The sequence below is a fragment of the Balaenoptera musculus genome, chromosome 1 (genome assembly GCF_009873245.2).
Source record: "Balaenoptera musculus isolate JJ_BM4_2016_0621 chromosome 1, mBalMus1.pri.v3, whole genome shotgun sequence".
In the NCBI taxonomy this organism is placed as follows: Eukaryota; Metazoa; Chordata; class Mammalia; order Artiodactyla; family Balaenopteridae; genus Balaenoptera; species Balaenoptera musculus.
In genome coordinates this window covers 34641685-34661855 of record NC_045785.1, presented here as the reverse complement: position 1 = coordinate 34661855, position 20171 = coordinate 34641685, and the positions used below count along the sequence as shown (strand labels likewise).

The following is a 20171-nucleotide window of genomic DNA, read 5'->3' as shown; positions in this document are numbered from 1 at the left end:
GAAAGCAGCTTGAGCAGACCTATTTGGATATTCAACTAGTCATCTCTGGGCAATGTCCTGTACATGTACTCTATTGGAAACCAATACAGCTTGTTGATATATTTCATTAAAAAAAAAATGTACATGTGAGTGCTTTGCAAATTACACAGTGATATTCAAATGTTGGTTTTTAATATGTTAATATAATGAACGACAATGAACAAAACCACAACCATCTTTTTTTCTTTTCTTTTTGGCTGCGCTGTGCAGCATGCGGAACTTCCCTGACCAGGGATTGAACCCATGACCCCTGCACTGGAAACATGGGGTCTTAACCACTGGACCACCAGGGAAGTCCCAAAACCACAGCTATCTTAAAACTTTATGATATTAGTTCTTACTTCTTTAATTTCTTCCATGTGCTTCCCTGACAGCTCTTCTAGATTTCTGGTAGCAGTCCTCAGCCTGTCTTTGCTATAACAAGCACCAGACAAAGTAGAGTTGTTCTTCTGTAAAGGCAAGGAGTTCAATCCCTCCTTTCTCAAGATGGTGAAGTAAGTCTTCTAATTGAACTTTTCCCTTGATAAAAGAGATAAGCATATGTGTATGTATACACACGTGTAAATATACAACTGAGCATGCAAGAAATCTCATAGGTAGAGTTAGACTCTACAAAGTATAGTTTAGTTTTCCTATTAATTAATGGTTATGTTATCCATTTATAATGAGCACTTACATGAAACAGCTAGCAATACAAAAAATATTAAAGCTTTGAAGAGTTGTATTATATCTTCTAAAATAAGAAATGACATGAAATATATGCATTAAAAAAATATCAGCTTTCTGTCTGCCCAGTTCTGAAGTTTGCAATTTAATAATCTGAAAATCTCCCAAAGGCCCCTTGCGATGTTATAAATTCCAAAGAAGTTTCTGTCTATTCTTTTGAATATTTAGAAATAAAAGGACTCCTCTGGAAGCTACAGAGCCCATTAAGTCTGTACTATCAAGGAACTATTTTGCTCACAGAATATGTCTTATAATTTTTGTTGACTTCTAAGTCATTCAACCCTCTTCTAAAACTTCTTGATCTAAGCCTGCCATCGATATTGTCTTTAATTTTTTTTAACTTAGAAGTATTCATGCTACATAACAGCTTGCACTACATGGTGGGGGAGAGATAAATGTCTGGTGATTGATGAAGTGGTACCTGTGTTACTAGAATCACTAACTGTGAATAAGACTTGCTGGTACAATCAAACATAACTTTTAACCAAGTTAATCTGACCCAGATTGTAGGGATAAGCATAATTGTTGTTGTACTGCAGCTAGTCTACATAATTATATTCAGTTTTGCTTTTTAAGAGCAAAACTATATTTTGATTATTTTTATCTTTTCTTGCTAAGTTTTCCAGAGTCTCATCCTTTTCACATCAACAGTTTTTGTGGATGAAATACAGAATGTTAATTATCATCTGATACATTTAAAAAAAAAAAAAAAGGGACCCAGATCTGAATCTTTGTGCCCCCATGTGTCCTCCCCATGACTTATAGCTAAAAGTCTTCTTGTGCTCCTCCCCACCCTACCCCCATCGTCTGGTCTGCACTCTTACCCTCCTCCCTACAAGGTTTTTTAGCACTATTCAGTTCCTTGTGGTTTTAGTCGTGGGTATCAGAGCACCCAAGACACTAGGAATACATTACGTTCTATGAGGCCTATTTGGCAATACAGAAAAATGCTTATGTTATAATAAAGAGAAAAAGTAGACGTAAAGGTATCATTACAACTATGTAAAAACCAGACACAGAAGGAAAAGAATGGAAGCAAATACATCAAAATGTTAAAACACAGTTGTGATAAACTGATGAGATTGTGAATAATTAGAAAACAAATGTTTGAATTATTACATGTCCTATACTGTGAGTTGCTTGCCCCGGAGAGTAGCATAACCCCCACGCCCCATGTTGTGGGGTGGAGTGGGAGAGTCTGAGGCTGGAGGAAGTTGAAAGGAGAAGGGGATGGGGGATACTGAGAATACCTTTGGATCCTTGGCTTCTGGGAGCTTTGGGGTATCGGAAAGTAAGCAGGGATATAGGAAGAGGGGGCTTGGCTGGTCAGGAGGGCGGTAGAGGCTGCAAGTCAATACCCAACTCATCCAAGCTCCTAGACTGAACACTCTTCTAAAGCCAGAGATCTTTAACCTCCATTCCACTTAGTCATCCATGCCCATGGCTACAACCAAGCTCTTGCCATAGCCTAAACTACTGTTGAAATCCTGCAGATCTCAGCTCCAAATGTCCCACTCTGACCACCACCTTCTGCTCTTCTTTGTGTGTGTGGTAAATTCATGAAACTTAAAATTTACCATTTTAACCATACTTCAGTGTAGAATTCAGTGGCATTAAGCACATTCACACTGTTGTGCTATCATCACCACTATCCATTTTCAGAACTTTTTCATTATCCCAAACATAAACTCTGTACCCATTAAACAATGAGTCCCTATTTCCCACTGTATTCTACTTTCTGTAGCTGTAAATCTGCCTATTCTAGGTACCTCATATAGGTGGACTCACACATTTGTCCTTTTATTTCTGGCCTATTTCCCTTAGCATAATGTCTTTAGGTTTCATCCACTTTATAGCATGGATCAGAATTTCCTTCCTTTTTAAGGTGGAATAACATGGCATTGTATGTATTTTGTTTATCCATTCATCTGTTGATGGACATTTGGGTTGTTTCCACCTTTTGACTATTGTGAATAACGCTGCTATGAACACTGGTGTAACAAGTATCTGTTTGAGTCCCTGCTCGTTGTTTTGGAATTGTTGGATATATAAATCTATGTTTAACTTTTTGAGGAACTGCCATAAAACTATAAATAATAACCATAGTAATGGGTATGAAGTTGTTGCTCTCTTAAACTCTACTTATTCTATAATAACAGTTGAACTCTCCAGTCCCTGGACCATTACATCCTCTCTCAAACTACCAGAAACTCTTTGGCTTCACTTATTTCCCCCTCAAGCCTGGACCCAACTGTTGTTCATTTCATTCAATCTCTCACCAATGTCCCCAGTTATCTAGCTCCTCGTCCCACCTTCCCCGCAAATCCAAACCCAGGGGAAAGTGTGACCATTTGACTTTTCTCTGCCTATTTTAGTTTGCTGAGTTGCTGGTAGAGAAAAATGCAACAAGTATGCAGACTGGAGCCACTACAAATCCATGGTCTGCAGCCTGAGCCAAGGTCCTTTACTTGCATAGGTCATTCTATGCGCTTTGCCAGCTTCTGCTACCATTTCACTCGGTAAATATTCAGGATTTCCACCTCTCCCGTCAAACTCCAAATCTCACCTCTCCCCTCTGCTGGTCGACGACCTTGTCTCCCACAGCAATAGTAAAACTAAGGCCATCATAAAACTCTGGCAGCTTCTTCTGCTACCACCAATACACTAACCTTCATCTTCAGAGATCCTGCCCTCTTTCCCTCCAGGAGGAGCTTTCCATCCTCCTGACCAAAGCTAATTCCTTTACCTGTGTTCTAGATCCCATCTTCTATTGCTTCCTCAAGGAAGCTTTTTCTTTTCTGTTTGCTCATTATCTCCCTCTCTATTGACGTTGTGCCCTTAGGTCAAGAGGTCTCTGATCTTGAAAATAAAGATACAAAAATAACTCTTCTTTGATCCCACCACATCCCCCTCAAGTTACTGTCCTCTTTCTCACATCTTCCACACTCCTCAGATCACTGCATTTGGCTTCTGCTCTTACAACGACGCTCAAAATGCCAAATCCAGGGAATTCCCTGGTGGTCCAGTGGTTAGGACTCTACGCTCTCACTGCCGAGGGCCCAGGTTAAATCCCTGGTCGGGGAACCACAAGCTGTGTGGCCAAAAATTAAATAAATAAATAAATTTTAAAAAATGCCAAATCCAACTGGACGTGTTTCTGCTCTTTTTATATACGACCTCTGTGCAGTATCTGCCCACTCCTTTCTCTGTTCTATGATGCCACGTCACTTTCTCCTGTTTTCACTCTTACCTCCCTGGCCTTTCCTCCCCTGTGTTCTTCCTGGGCTCTTCTTCCACAGACCCGTCAAACGCCACCATTCTTAAGGACCCTGCCTTTGGCTCTCTGCCCTTCTCACTATCATGGGGATGAACAGCTCAGGCAAAGGAGTCTGACATACCTTTGTTCAATCCCTGGCTCCATCACTTTATAGCTGTGTGACTAACACAAGTCATCTAACTTTTTAAAACTTTGCTTTCCCCCAAATAGAATGGATATAATAGTAATGCCTACCTCATTGGGTTGTTAGGAGGATTAAATAATAATCCATCTCTGCTAAGCTCCAGGTCTATCTAGAAAAAGTGGAAAGAAACAGAAATACGCTGAAGTTAGAACAAATACAAGTGCAGGTGGCAGAAACTGCCAGTTGTCCTTCAGTATGTATTCTTCCCTTTTTCTACAGAAATAAGACATTTAATTTTTTTGACTGATCACAGGGATGCCTGCTTTCAGCTTGATACAGCTGTGTGACTAAGTTCTGACCAATGGGATGTAAATGGAATTGTGTGCCACCTAGCCTAGGAAATGTCCTTAAAGGAACAGGATGCCCTCTTCCTCTTCCTCTTCCTTTCTACTGCCTGGAATGCAGACAAGATAGCTTGAAGCTTGAGCAGCCATCCCAGACACCATGAGGCGGAAGCCACAGGCCATGGATAATAGAGTATCGCATCGCGAGAGAAGAAATCTGAGTCTTTGGCAATTTCAAAATGCTGCCCTATCAGTTCTGGGCTGCTTTATTCTTGACTTTTATGTGAGAGAAATACATTTCTTTTTCAAGCCATTACTATTATGAGTTTTCTCACCTTTACAGCTGACCAATCCCAACTACTCAGGAGGGTTACTGGAAGAATATGATACAAGAGCATATGCTGCAAACTAAACCTAGCTACATGGGAAATGGATATGGAACTGGACAGCCATTACTAGTCTATCCTGACCCATGAGGTCTTTGTCTATGGGTTTCCTTGTGAATCTGCTCCCATTTACTTGCTTCTCTACATGGATGGACCTTCTCTGCTTGCTTACTCATCAGCTAAAAACAGCCATCCAAGTCCTAAGCCTATGTAATTTTTCAGGCTGTCATTCCTGTTATCTACCTCTTAGTTCAAATTTATGAAAGAGAGACAATTAATTATTTGTTGCTCACCCAACAAATCATGCCCCTCTCTCCGAAGTTAGTTGTACAGTATTCCTCATTCAGTTAGCTGTGGCTGGGATAGGTTGGAAGTAGGGGTACAAATATGGCCACCAAAGCCTACTCTTTAAGCAAGCATTGGTGGAGAGGTACAAGTTCCAGGGAAGAGTATGTAGGCTAGGAAGGCAATACAAAATGAGTCTACTATTTAAGACCAATGCATATCCAACTCTCTAGTGAACAACTCAGTTTGAACAATCCACTCATCTTTCTCTTACACCTGCTCCTCCTTCTGTATTCCACAGTTAATAAAATCACCGTCAATATATAGCTTCCCAAGCCAGAAACCTAGGGGTTATCCTTAGCCCCTCCTTATTCATCCCACTCTCATGGACAACCAGTCCTGAATTTGTAGACTCTACATCTTTTATAATTTTCCAGTTCATCCTCTCTTAGTTTAGCTTCTCCTCATCATTTGCCCAACTTAGTGTAATAGCATCCTTAACTGATTTCCCTGCTCCTGGGCTGGCCCCCGTCCCGTCTGTACTCCACAAAGCTCTCAGACTGACCCTTGTGAGCAAGTCACTTGCCGCTTAACATTCGCATTGCTTTCAGGAAGAGTTCGAACCCTTAGCTTGGCACCAGAGAGTCTCCGCAAGCTGGTTCTCGCCTGTCTCTCTCGTCTTATCTCCTGCCACACCTTGACAGCCCTTCATGCCAGTGCACGGATTGATCCCCATCATGCTGCTTATTCCATGACTTTGAATATTTGGGTCCCTCTGCCTGGAATCCTGGGTCCTTCTACCTGTTCTGCTCTGACATCCCAGAACTCACATTTTTCCAGTGGATTTATTGAGACCTGATAGTTGAGTAATTCGAAAATTCTAAAAATGCAGATCTTGAGGTAATACAAATTCATTCTTTGAATTCTAAATGCTTTGACATCTAAACTGTGCCTAAAATTGCCCACATAACAAAGTATATAAGACTACTGTTCTTTAAAAGGAGATACTGAATAAATGCTCATTAAGTATCTTAAAAAGCCACTGTCTGCAAAGAAGCACATCCTGTAGCGTTTTGGGGCTTCCAAAAATGTCTAGATGTAAAGAATGAGGCAGTAAAGCTGTCAAAGCAGACCGAGACAGAGACAAAGAATTTTAAATGGGAGGAGGGCAAAAAGAATGAGTGCAGCCGTTTCGACTTGTTCTTATTTCTCCTAGTAGGTGCCCTCCAACTACAGTGCAGGGGCCAGGACCATACCTCATGCTACAGCACATCTCCTGGCTCTGAGAAAAGGATGAACTTTGGATCCCATGGTCTTCGAGTGACATAAGCGAACACAGTAAAGAGTATGGCCATGAAAACTGAGATATGCACTTGGGTTATTCATCCTAGCCCTTCTTTCTTCCTCCTCCCCAAATATAATTTAAAACTTACAGATGTCTTAAATACAGTATATATTATACCTTTTATTCCTTTTCCATCCCTGAATAAAATGAGAAAAATACTTTTTTTAGAAGTTCAGAACAATGTAGCAATGTTTGAACTTAAAATAGAAAATTCAGTGAAAAAGAAAGGCAAAATGTACACTATAACTATGTAAAAAACGTATGCACATAAGCAAGGACTGACACAGAACAGAAAAATGAACTGTTGATATGTCAACCTCAGCACTACTGACATTTGGGGCTGGCTAATTCTTTCTTGTGGGGGGTTGTTCTGTGCACAGTAGAATGTAGAGCAGCATCCCTGGCTTCTACTAACTAGGTACCAGTTATACATCCCCAGTAGTGATGACTACAAATGTCTCCATCCATTGCCACATGTTCCCTACGGAGCAAAATACCCCCACACCTGTCCCGGGTTTAGAACCACTGGGCTAGGGGTGAGAGGAAAATTTTTTTAATTTTATGTTAATATTGCCATAATGATGTTTGTTCAATAAATACATATTGGAAGGGGAAAGGAAAACTCCTTACCATATAGCATCTAACAGCCTCTTTTTTCAAGAGTTAGAATTTATTCAGTTCCCATTTAATGTGAAAAATTGAAAAAGCTGAAGAACTTGTTTTTCTTTTCCAATCTACTATAAAAAAGAAAGCTGAATTTCTCAGTATTTGGAAACCTGACTTGGCTTTAAGCATGAACATCACAAATAACTGCTGTAATTGGCCTGAGCAATAAAAATATCTAAATCATTCTATCCCCACAAATACCTGTTAAAAAGGTACACTTTGCATATCTTCAAAATAACTTTACATTTAAGAACAGTAAGACTCAATGAGAAACACACACTTTAAGACAAATAAAGTTTTCCATGCTAAAATACAATTGCACTGGATCTAAATAAATCATATTCTATTTTTAAGGCCTCTCTGCTCCAGTCTTTTTAGGACTATTAAGCCTGCCCCCTTGCCAAAAATATTTATTTTCAATCATTCCTCCTGTTTTGTTGTTGTTGTTGTTTCTTGACTCACATCACAAGGGATGTTTCTGATTAAGAAACTGACATGAAGAGGAGGCACAAGAACTGTTTCAAGCATCTCCTTTCCCGAAAATTCTATCGTATCACGGTTTTGGGTTCATATGGACTTAAAGTTGAAATCTGGTTACATGATCATTCTGAATGATCTTTTCACATACATGAATGCATCACGAAAATGTATGTCTAACACAGTATTCACTTAAGCAAGGAACAATCTTCCTTCTTTATATAAGACTGAGATAAGCCCAAAAAATACATTTTGATTTTTTTCCCCTCCACTTTCAAAACACACTAGTAGAAATTTACTGTTTGTATTTACCAATGTGTGCTTCTCCATTCTCGTCTCTAGTTTACCCAAGACAGAAAGCTTGCCGTAGCACAGAGAAACAAAGAAAATCTTCCAAATGATGCCAGGACTGGAGAATGTGAAATACTTAGATACCCAAAGCATTGTAGCAGGAAAGAAGGAGGTCGTGTAGAGATGACAGAGGTGGTGGAGACGAATGGACATTCAGGAGTGCGCAGTGTGGACAAGAAAGCGTGAGAATGGCTGCGGAATGAGCAGGATGAGAAAACTGGCGCTCAGGATAATGAGGGAAGTGGATGAGGTTGTAGCTTGAAAGGCAGAAGGTAACTGACTTGATGACGTCTGATGTTGAGGATACAAAAGGCCTCCAGAGCTTCATCAGGAATTAAAGTTCTGCATGGCGAACATAGGGCAAAACGGAGAAAACGGCAGTTCTTTGTTCACAGGCCGACAACCAGGGGAATCCGTGACTCGGTGGACTTTGTCATGGCCTGGACCTTCAGACGCAGTCTCTGTGCAGGGGTGAGTCTTCGCCTGGAAAGTGAGAAAAGGAACGTCTACCTAACAGACTGAGGGTTCTAAGCCGTCTTTAAATAAAAGCAGCAGCCTAATTCTAAAGGCCTGAGGCGGGTGGGTCCCGGGAAACCGGCGAATCCATCCTCAGGCAGAGAAAGGCCAAGCCAGGTGAGTCTCTTCTCCTGTCGTTTCGGGCCCTGCTGGGCAGAAAAGCGGGAAAGACCTGGAATGCTTAAAAAAAAAAAAAAAGCGGAGAATAGCTGCTTTCCTCCTTGGGGCTGCGGCGGGAACCTCAGGAACCAGGCCGGAAATTGTCCTTTGCAGAGCGCAGTGAGTGTCTGGGGGCCGCTACGCTCCACCGCTGCTCAGCGGAGCGCTGCAGGTGCCGGTCCGGTCACGGGCGTCATAGCAACCGCGCTCTCTGCGGAGACGCCGCGTCCTTCCGGCGGGAACCATAGAAACGACACGCACCATTGGCTCAGGGGCTGTGCTTCCTGCCAGAGACCATTGCTACGGCGCAGACCGTTGGCCTCTGGCTTAGCTCCGGGAACGAAGGTACGGCTCATCCCATTGGCTCTACAGTAACCATGGTAACGTAAAGGCGCGTATTTGCAACTTTTAAGTGTAAGTTTTGCCACAGGGTGTTTATAGTTCTCATGTAGCTTCCCGCCAGGCCTTATCGAGAGCCCCAGCCTAATAAACTTGGATTTATTTTTCTAGAAGTAACTTCATTCTTAAAGGGGGAGGTTGCTAGGAGTTCTGAATTTTAGGTCAGAATCTGTCACCTGGGTGGGGCACCTAAGACAAATCACAACACTTTTGGAATCGGCTTATTATTGTAAAAATGAAGAAACCGGACTTGACTAGAACTATCCCTAAAGCTGAAGTCCTTCAGAAGCCCTAAGCACTGAAAATTCGGTTTATGCGAACAGTATCCTCCACCTATGTAATGCAAAATAAAAATAAAAATTTAACATAGCCTCGGTTTTTATCATCTTCATTTAAATGCTCTTATTGCAAGATTCTAGTTAGGTCATCAAAGCTCGATTTTACTCATGTTTTGGGGCCCTTGCTTTGCTGGTATCCCAAACACATACTTGACATTTCTTAGTCTTATTCTAGTTTCTCATAGGATCCTTTCCAAAGCTTTGCCGGTTCTACATGCATTATCTGGACGGATACTGTTCGCATAAACTACTTTCTAGAAGTGCTTCAATCTCTCCTTCTGGCACCAGAGCCCTTGCAAGTGTTTTTCTCTCTTATCTGAGATGCTCACCACCATCACCTCCAGCCCACTTAACTTCTGTGTAGCAGTTCAAGCGTCATTTCCTCCTCAAGGATACTTTCCTTAGTCCTCCGATCTAGATCAAGTTCCTTATTTGCTCTCACTGACTTATGTTCCTTTTCATTCTTAGGTTTTTTTTTTTGTCCGAGCTGTGGCTTGGGGTTGAACCCGGCCAAGGCAGTGAAAGCGCCTCATCCTAACCATTAGACCACCCTCATTCTTAGTTTTCTTTCATTCTTTACACACTTCCACTTGCTGATTAAACAAACAAACAAAACAACTTCTTGGAATTTTTACATGTGTAAATACTGTTTAAATGCTCTGAATGGAAACTAAACCGAATTGGAAAACACTCTAAATAATTCCATTTAGGGTAGTGGTGGTTGTTTTTAAGCATTAACAAAACACAACAGAAAATGGTTCCCAAGGGAAGTAATAATTATGATAAAAACAAACATCAGAATCACTTCTAGTTCTAACTCCATTTATCCTCACTCTACAGTCAAAGATAATGACAGCCATCATCCACATGAGCTATAGATGTAGGGAAGAAAATCAATCTTTTATTCCATGCCCATTTAGTACTGCAGCCACTGCCTAGTCTGTTGCTTTTTAGGTTTTGCCAATTGGACCAGAAGTTAATTTAAGATTTTTGTTCAACGGGATTTCTGCCTCCAGAGAAGTCCTGATTGCTGCAGTTACTTTTCCTCTGCTTCCTGATTTAATGAAGTCACATTTCCTAAACACTTCACCTGAAGTATTTAGATGTATCTTAGCACTTCTGTTCATATCTTTTCAATTAAAGTTTATTGTACTTCTATTATCAGACACACTTTGGGCTACCCTTCCCAACTCACTCCATGAATTGCATTTTAACTCATTTATGTGAGGTAGAGTACTTGCTTCTACCTAGTCCTTAATGGTAGTGTTTCACATTGCACTCCGGACCATCCTATGGGTCATTTAGGGTATTTCTCTGGACTCCACTTCTTTTGCACTCCCAACTCAAAGTCCAGGACAGTGGCAGCTTTGAAAACACTGCCTTGCTAAGTGAGAAAAACAGCAATTGCAACCATTTATTGAATGTGAATTACGTGCCAAGTGCCAGACTCATGCTTTACCTTCACCATTTTATTTATTTAATCCTCACAACAAATGGTGTTATTTTGCAGAGAAATTATCGCCATTTTATAGATGAGGAAACTAAGTCAGGTATCTAAGTTTACAATGCTAATCGGTGGCACAGCTGGAAGGGTCTAACCCGGCTAAGATGATTCCAAAACCCATACTCTTTACCACCTTGTAATGCCTCCTTCAGGGCAGTGGCCACCAACTGGGCCCTGCATGGCCCCAGGTAGAAGCCCGGGTTAACTTTCCCTCAAGAGCAGTTCTAAAATATTTGAAAGGTAAATTCTTAACTCAAATATGGAGTGAGTCTAGGACAAGAAGCAAGGAGTAAATGTAGTGGGACAATCATCATTCTATAGGTAATCTATCTTTGGGGAGGTGTCCTTCTCTCCTACTCCCATCTTTAGTAAATTTCAAAAAAAAAAAAAAAACAACATCATCCTTTCCATTGTGTTGGCTTTGGGGCACACACTTTATTGTACTTAATTTTTTATATATCCATTTCCCAAACTAGACATGTTTATTCATCTCTTGAATCCTCAAAATCCTCAGGGCCTATCACATAGTAGGCATGAACAAATATTTGATCTTCAAAGCATGGCCATTCATGCATCCATAATCCCTTTTACAGTACGAAGAAGATTGATATTCAGGCCCCACATGTATATTTTGAGGAATATAATTCCCAATAAGCTCTTTTTTTTTTTTAGGTGAGAAACAACTTGAATCATTTTCAAAATCAAGATAACATTCAGGTGAGTGTGTCAGGTGGTTTGGTCATAACTGCTTTACCTTTGTTTTCATGTTTTATGAGTATTAAAAGACCTTTAAAAGACAAACACCAAGCAATATTCGTCTGCACACCACTCACTGCTTTTCCCCTTCATTTTCTGTCTTTAAGAAAGCAAAGGATTTATTCTAGTTCTCACCATCTGTAAGAGCCCTGGTCCACTGAACAATTTTTGATCCTATAAATAAAGGCTTTTTACTTCAGTTTTTGTCATGTATAAAAGCGGTATGTCGAGACAGAAGATCATCCACTATCTTCTCTTCTATCTCTATGCCTTTTCCTACTTCTTCCTCTGATAACAATAACTTGGTTTCTGAGTCTTTGGTTATAATAACCACAAAGGACCGACGTGAATCAAGGATATTAGCCACCACCACTTGATGTCGATAAATTTCCAAAGCATTCCGTGCACGATCAATTACAATGGAGGGGTCAGTCTCCAACTTAAAGGAAATTATAAATGCTTTGGGAGCCCAGTCTTTAACCAAAGGAGAAAGCATTTTTGGCACCATCTTCATTGTTATCTGTATTGGAAAAAGAGAAACTTAATAAGCAAACAAGGTTACTACCTACCAACCAGGTCAATCTCGAGGGAAACTAAAGAAGCAGAGACTCAGATGTTTGGCTATGTCAGTTTAAGTGGGATTTCTCACTTCAAACTTTTTAAAGCATATTAAATGCTTACTTAAAAGCCTTGCCTCTGTAGTGTTCATAAGGATGCCTGATTTCAAGGCTTCATACATATTCTGGGGCAAACCATGTCTTATGAATTAGCCCTGCTCTGCAAACCTCATCGCCATTAATAGAGCTCTAAAGAACAGCATTACATTTTCTCAAACATTCCCTTTTATTTTTTAAACCAAACCCTCAAATAAACAAATGCCAATAATCTGTTTACGCAAATGTTAGTTTGGCGGAAGCTCAAATAAGGTTGAGTTTTTAAACCTCTCAGTCTAAAATATTTCTTGCATTGCTAGACTGGCTATTTGATTCCATTTAAAAACTGTAACTTCTAAAAAAAAAATAAAATTGTCACGTACCATCTCAGCATTGAGGAAACAGAAGTGACTGTATTTTCATTCATCAAATACTACTATATTATTCTCAATCCCTTCTAAGGGGAATGTTGAGTTGTTTTGTGTACTTTCAAGATAGAACTAAGAATGACAGGAATTACAGGATAAACTAAAGCTCCCAGAATTTAAAAAGTATGAAATCACTAAGCTAACCATCAGGATTTCTCCTCAAAGAGTTAGCAAGTGGGATAGGGATCACATACCCATTCCCCGCTTTATTTTTCTCCTTAGCATTTATCACTACCTAACATAGTATGCATTTGACTTACTTATTGTCTCCTCTGCAGAATATAATCGAAACAAGGGCACACTATGTTTCTTTTCACTGCTTTATCTCCAGGTCCTACAATAGGGCCTGGCATATAGTAGGTACTCAATAAATATTTGTTGAAGAAATGAACAAATGAACTATTCTACAAAGTCAGCAAGTGCCCCACAGGTAGTTTCTCCTATTTAAATTCTACTTGTATCACCCAGTAAATGACTAAGAATTCCCTCAGGTTCCAAGTAGCCAGATCATCTCAGCATCTCAACCACACCACTACCTTCCCCATACCTCTTCCTTAAACTGCAACAATAACCACCATCTAATCACCCCCCACCACTCTCTCTAATTCACCTTTCATACTGATGCCAGAATGTTCTTCTCAAACAAAAACTTTATCTCATTCTCCTACTTTGGTTTCCCTTGGCTCCACAGGATAAAGTTCAAGCTCCTTAAGAAGGAATACAAAATCTTCTACGTAGGAAGCTGTCTCTTCAGTCTGCCCTCCATCCCCACCACTCTCCAGGCTCTCCAGCCTTACCAAACAACTTCAGTTCACAACACACTGCCCATTTCCAAACTCCAGTCGTTTACTCTATCTGGAGTGACCTTCCCTACTTTGTCTGGTACACCCTCTGCTCATCTTTTAAAACCCAGTTCAAGCCATCTCCTCCAGAAAGCCTTGACTTTCCCCGAGATTCACTCACCCCATGCTCTGACTTCACTTTGTACGTACCTCTACTAGAGCATTTATCACTCTGTACAGTAATTATGTCTGTGTCCAGCAACCTCACTAGACTGTGAGGTCCTTGAGGGAGAGCGGTGTCTTAGTCATCTCTGATCCCTAGTGCCTAGCACATACGGAATGCAGAAAGGCCATCTCCAGATCAAAAGGAAATTAACCCAAGATTGGTTATAGGGAATCAGATCTCTGGAAGAGAAGCGCCCATCACCTGCAGTGGGCCCCCAGATGACTGGATCTTGTGTTCAGGCATTTCAGACACAGGAACATAGAAATCTGACACGGCCGCAGCCAGGTAAAACATCGCAGAAGAGCCTGCAAAAAGAAGCACAGGGTGTAATAAATCGGAGAAGGGTATGGGGTCAGCTCCTTTTCAACTCAGGTTCCCCCGCTGTGAGAGCCGTGGGTAAAAAGGGGGTAAGGGGATGCGCGTCTTGGGGGAAAGGCTCTGCCTCCCGGCATCCGATGGACACCTAAAGGCACGCACCTAGAGGATTGAGCGCCTGGGCTGCAGCCTGCAGTAGATGCAAATAGTCTGCCAAAGTGGTGAACTCTATGGCCAGGAAGGTGCCGGCAGCCTCAGCCTCCTGGTAGCTCCGCAGAGCCGCAGCGAAGCCCGGGAGTGCCTTCTCCTCCGCCTCCAAGCTCAGCAAGCCCGAAGCCGCTTGGCCGGAGGGCCGCAGAGCCGACAGCCAGGTCTGGGGCGGGAAGCGGTGGGCAAAGGGGAAGGCAGAGCGAGCACGGTACAGAAACAGGACCCCGTAGCCCGCGGCCAGGAAGGCTTCGGCCGAGGTAGCACCGCGCCGCCCGCTGCTGAAGTTGTCCAGGAAGCGCACAGGCCGGGCTTCCAGGGGGACCTTGGTGCCGCCGGACGTGACCAACACTACCCGTCGGCCCTGCGCGCCTAGCCTGGCGGCGAACCGAGCCATCACCTCGGCCCAGCGCGCAGCACCGGCGGGCTGGGGGAACTCGGCGACCAGGTCCACTGCCGCCATCGGTCCCGGAACGCGCCGCGCCAGCGCAAACTACAGGGTCTTCGGCGCCACGCCCCCTGCCCCGGTACCTGGCCCACGCGCAGCCGCAATAGTGAGGGGGCGGTTCGCTACCATGCGCTGCAAGCCAGCGCCGGGTTTCTGCAGGTCTGGAAATGCGTGCTGGTTCCGCCCCACAGCATGCGCAATTGACACTGAGCTGGCGGGAGTTCTCGGCTGGGCAGGCAGCTGGAGGAGTCACACCCCCTCGTTTAGTTTCCTAGTCTGGGTGAAGAGCTGGCTGTGTTTGACCCTTACCGGCTACCATACAGACCCTGCTAGGCTTGGACCTCGCTAAAATTTGAGTGCCCGGCCATTTAACCTTTGGATTTGTAGTGCGGGGCTTGTTTTGTTTTTTGTTTTTTTTAAACCCTACAAACACACTCCAAGTGTCGGTCGAGGCACGCCCCTACCCCCTGCCCTCGAAATGCTTGGAATGAGGATGCGCCTTGTTGGTCACGTGACACCGCCGTCCAGTGTGTCCTCGCCAGGCAACGGTCCTAGAGACCGACAACACCGTTTGCCGCAGCATGAACGTGATCTACCCTCTTGCGGTGCCCAAGGGGCGCCGGCTCTGCTGTGAGGTGTGCGAAGCTCCGGCCGAGCGGGTCTGCGGGGCCTGCACAGTCACTTACTACTGGTAGGCCCTGAAACGTGGCACCTGGGCGCCTCAACCCCCTCTCTCTCAGTCAGGGAGCCCTCAAAGCGGCTTCAAGACAGGTCCCTAAGACTTCTGTGTCTGCGTCCGCTTCCTCTCCCACTCAATCATTCCTCCCCGGATGTTTTGTTGCGCGCCTGCTGTGTGCTATGCACTGTTCTAGGTGCTGAACTTACTGGGGGAAACTCGGGAGACCACGTCCCTCAAAAATCTAATGTTCTGGGACTTCCCTGGCGGTCCAGTGATTGAGACTCCGCGCTTCCACTGTAGGGGGCGGAGGGTTCGATCCCTGGTCGGGGAACTAAGATCCCACATGCCATGCGGCTCTGGCAAAAAAAAAAAATCTAATGTTCTAACGAGAAAGATAAGTAAACCAACAGACAAAACAAGATAATTTCAGAGAGTGATAAATGCCATAAAGACAAAGGAAATGTGTTGGGAGGTTGGGCAGACAGCCTCTCTGAGGGTAGACTATTGATCTGAAGTTAGAGTAGGAACAGCCCGCCAGGGAAATGCTGGGGGAAGAGTGGCACAGTGAGGCTCCGAGGGAGGGAAGACTCTGGTGTGTTTGAGGAATAGATAGAAAGTTAGTTTGTCAGAGCATAGCCAAGATGGTGACAGTGTGGGGAGGGTAGTACAAGATGAGATCAGTTTTCACTTATTCAGCATAACACCCACTGATCTTTGCTTCAGATTGGACCCTATTTGGCACCTGAGATAAAACAGCTAGGTTGCTGACGTCCAGAAACCTAGTCCAGAGCCAAGTAACTTGTTTAAAAAAGAAAGTCATTACAATACAACCCTACATGACAAGTGCTGTCACTCAGGGAGTACTATTCCCTGGGACCTCTAAGGATGGAAGCATGGTGATGGGGCAGTATCTGGAAAGGTTCCTCTGAAGAAGTAACATTTGCGCTGGGTCTTGAGAGGTCAGAAGGAAGTTGCTAGGTGAATGAACAATGAAGAAGGAAAGGGAGAGCACTCCTGGCATCCAGGACTGCTTGGGTAAAGGGTGAGAGAACAGACTTTGTTCAGAGGTGGGTAGAGAAGGTAACCGTGGAGGAAGCAGTCACTGATTTTCAGACTGCAGTCCAGGGCCCATTAGCGGGTCATGAATAAATCACAACCAGCATTTAAAAAAAAAAAAAAAATAGAAAGTATCAGAGTAATCCTACTTGAATTGTTTCTTGAAACTTTTGTTTTAATGATTTATGTGGATATGTGTCTTTGTACTAGTGAAATTATTTCCTACTGTACGCTGAGTTAAAAAAAAAGTTTAAAAATCATTGTGATAGGTAGTAGTAGGAGTTTAAACCAAGAAGATAAAGGTTAGGGCCAAACAGTGACATGAGATCAAGGAGTTTGGAATTTATCCTCTGGGGGGTCATGGATGGTTTTAGATTGGAAGGTAGACACTGAAGGCTGCGTAACTTCTCAGTTGCAGTGGTCCCAGTGGAGACTGAATTAGGTGTCCCTCCTCAGTGCTTTCACAGCACTCTTTAGGTCCCTTAGCCTCAGATTTATGACATGGATTGAAATCACTTGTTCAGTGGTCTGTATTCCTCACTAGGCTGTATGCCCCATGAGGGCAAGGACAGCATCTGTGTTTTCATTGCTGTTTCTTCAATGCATATAGAATACAATTTAGAATTTGTAACAGAAACTACAAAGCCCTGGTTGCTTCTCTATCTTCATTTCCCACCAGTCATCCCCTGTTTTCCTTGTTGCAGTTACAGAGGCTTTCTTTCAATTCTAATTTGCCAACTCTTTTCCTCCCTCAGTTTCTTTGCCCAGGCCGTTGCCTTTGCTGGGAACTTTCCCTACAATCACGAATCTTCCTAGCTCTCTTTCATCTTTCTGTTCTCAGAAATGTTATTTCTTCGAAGAGGTCTTTCTGGAAAACCCAACCTAAATGCCCGTCTCTGATTTTCTCTCTCACATTTTTTCTTCACTTTTTCTGTACTTTTATGTTTTTGTTTTACTTGTTTAATATCTGTCTTTTTTTTTTTTTCTGGCTGGGCCGCGCAGTTTGTAGGATCTTAGTTCCCCAACCAGGGATTGAACCCGGGTCCCCTGCGTTGGAACCACTGGACCGCTAGGGAAGTCCTGAGTAAACAATTTTAAGTACAGGACTGGCACTCTGGGGAGAGATAAGACTCCTTTGCCTGATATGAGCACCTACCTCTTCCCCTGTCCCCTTCACCCCTCCAGCCAGAAGCAATTCCTCCTTCCTCTCAACTCACTTTGTACTTACTCTGTACCTCTCAGATGACTCTTATTTCCCTGCCTCATTTTAGTTGTTGGCAAACATGTTAGCTCAATTTTATTATGCTCTGTTAATGCAGGATATTATGTTGAATATGTAGAAGGACTGTCATATGTATGTTATCTTTTGATCTGTTTCAGACCCATCTGTGTATAACCTATGGTCTCCAGCAAAGTATCTTGAAATAATTGAAACTAAATATTTGATGAATGCATGAATAAATTATTTCCTATGCCCTTATCCTCCATTATTTTCTTTCTCTTCTTTCACCTCCTTTGATTATTTTTAAGGTCTTCTACTCTCCCCCTACCTTTTCTCCAGATTTCTCTATCCTTGTGTCCTACAGATTTCATGATTTTTCCAGAAAATAAAACTGTGATAATTGTTCTATATCTCACAAATGAGGGCCTTTAATATCCCCTTCCAGGGTTTTCACGGTTGAATGTAAAGCATCTAGCCCCATGCCTGAGACCATGCTGGCACTCAGTAAATATTGTTTTTCCTCATCCCAAATTTAAAGAGCAGGAAGGACAGTCAACTTGAATTTGTGAAAGTTTATTTTTTTGCAAAATAATTTTTCCCAATTATAAATGTAATTCATGCACACTACAGAAAACTTGAAAATACAAAATATAAAGATGAAAAATAATCCATAATCTCACAACCCAGATAATTAATAGCCTGACATTTTGGTGAATTTCTTTATGCTCTTTTCCTATAAATACATTTATTTTATACACTCTGTGTAATCTTGTGCATATCATTCTGTGTTGGATTGTGAGAATGTTCCCAGGAAATAGAACATTTTTAAGAGAAGGCAATTTTATTAAAGTACACAGTGAAACATTATAGGTGAAAGAGGCTTCAATACTATAGGTTAGTAAGTCGTAGCATATAGATAAGAGTAGTTTGCAATAATTTTTCCTTTCATTTAACATATGGGGCACAAATTAAAATGCTTTCACTGTCCAGGAAGAGAAAACAGTGAAGTGGTATTCAATAGTAAGATCTGTGGTGAACTGGAGAATGAATGCCCCGCCTAACGACATTCAAATTAGTTTAAAAAACATGGTAATGGCCAAACAAAACATGTCTGGCCCACAAGCTATTTGATTGTGAGCCCTAATTTGAAAGCATACTTTTCAACTCCTTCTTTATGCATGACCCAGTGATGGCTGTGAGGGGTGATATAGATGAATAAAGAGAGCTCAGGAATATATAAATATGCGCCCTTTCTTTAGAAAGGCAAGATATGCAGGTGCTGTCTGTAGAAAAAAAGTTCAGGCAGTTAAGTAAGTTAATATTTCCATTGCTCACACAATTACTCAGTAAGCCCGTATTAAATAAATACCCTGTGGAAGTCACCTATTTCTTTATTCTGGCTGTTAAGTGCTTTTATTGATTTGTTTTCAATAATTATCAAAAAACCCTTAAAAATGCTTTTTTTCATTTCTGTGAGAGCTGTCACAGTTTATAAAGAAGATATTTTATCGCATTTCTGTTGTCCCAGAAGAAAGGAAGGAGAGAGAGTATTTGAACACAGCTATGTATTGTCTATGACTGCTTTTATGCTACAACAACAGAGTTGAGTAGTTGCAACAGAGACCAAGTAGCTCGCAAAGCCCAAAATTTACTATCTGGCCCCAAGAAAAACTTTGCTAATCCTTGCCCTAGGTTACTGTTACCTGTTTTGGAATATGTATAAATGGAATCAAATAGCTAACTTTCTCACATTTAAATAAAAATATATAATAGGCAATAGTAATGCAGAAACCCATGATTGTATGCATCCAACCACAGTCTCAAAATACATGAAGCAATAACTGTCAGAACTGAAGGGAGAAATAAATAATTCAATAGTAATAGTTGGACACTTCAATATCTGCCTTTCAATAATGAATAGAACAACTGGACAAAAGATCAGCAGGGAAATTTAAGACCTGAACAACACTATAAATGAACTAGACCTAACAGACATTTATAGAATACAGAATATACTTTCTTCTCAAGTGCATATGGAACATTCTCCAGGGTCGACAAGCTGTTCGATCATTAAAAAAATCTCAGTAACTTTATAAGGATTGAAAATATACAAGGTATGTTCTTCAACCACAATGGAATGAAATTAGTAGTCAATAAGAGAAGGAAGTTTGGTAAATTTATGAATGTGTAGAAATAACACACACAAACAACCAGTGGGTCAAAGAAGAAATCACAAGAGAAATTAGAAAATGCTTTGAGATGAAATGAAAACAAAAGCACAACATACTAAAACTGATGTGATGCGGTGAAAGCAGTACCTAGAAGGAAATTTATAGCTGTAAACACAGCTAAAAAAGAAGGAAGATCTCAAACCAATAACCTAGTCTTACACTTTAAGGAGTAGAGAAAGAAGAGCAAACTCAACGCAAAGCTAGCAGGAGGGAAATAGTGAAGATTACAGCA

General features: G+C 41.9%; 3 protein-coding genes across 6 annotated transcripts in view; 1 reads left to right on the top strand and 2 right to left on the bottom strand.

The window, feature by feature from the left end:
- Nucleotides 1-461, bottom strand: part of CCDC30 (coiled-coil domain containing 30) — a 159687-nt gene extending 159226 nt beyond the window's left edge. Inside the window, exon 1 of the mRNA XM_036832536.1 lies at nucleotides 381-461. Within this exon, the coding sequence (XP_036688431.1) occupies nucleotides 381-398 (18 nt within the window). The 5' untranslated portion in view covers nucleotides 399-461. The remainder of the gene's footprint in view (nucleotides 1-380) is intronic.
- PPCS (phosphopantothenoylcysteine synthetase) lies at nucleotides 429-14808 on the bottom strand. Of its 3 annotated transcripts, none has more exons than XM_036832580.1 (3): nucleotides 14259-14808; nucleotides 13983-14086; nucleotides 429-558 (listed from the first exon to the last, which is right to left on the bottom strand). In XM_036832580.1, exons 1-3 carry the CDS (start codon nucleotides 14764-14766, stop codon nucleotides 454-456), a joined length of 717 nt encoding a protein of 238 aa, XP_036688475.1. In that variant the 5' UTR covers nucleotides 14767-14808; the 3' UTR covers nucleotides 429-453. The 3 variants fall into 3 exon arrangements, with proteins under 3 accessions (XP_036688475.1, XP_036688459.1, XP_036688466.1); XM_036832564.1 differs by lacking the exon at nucleotides 429-558 and adding an exon at nucleotides 10923-12212; XM_036832571.1 differs by lacking the exons at nucleotides 429-558; nucleotides 13983-14086; nucleotides 14259-14808 and adding exons at nucleotides 10923-12212; nucleotides 13766-13947.
- Nucleotides 14809-15192: 384 nt separating this feature from the next.
- ZMYND12 (zinc finger MYND-type containing 12) overlaps nucleotides 15193-20171 on the top strand; it is a 35472-nt gene continuing 30493 nt past the window's right edge. Inside the window, exon 1 of one of the 2 annotated variants that reach the window (XM_036867443.1) lies at nucleotides 15193-15442. In XM_036867443.1, the coding sequence (XP_036723338.1) occupies nucleotides 15333-15442 (110 nt within the window). In that variant the 5' untranslated portion in view covers nucleotides 15193-15332. The remainder of the gene's footprint in view (nucleotides 15443-20171) is intronic. The other variant, XM_036867449.1, reaches the window with a different exon arrangement.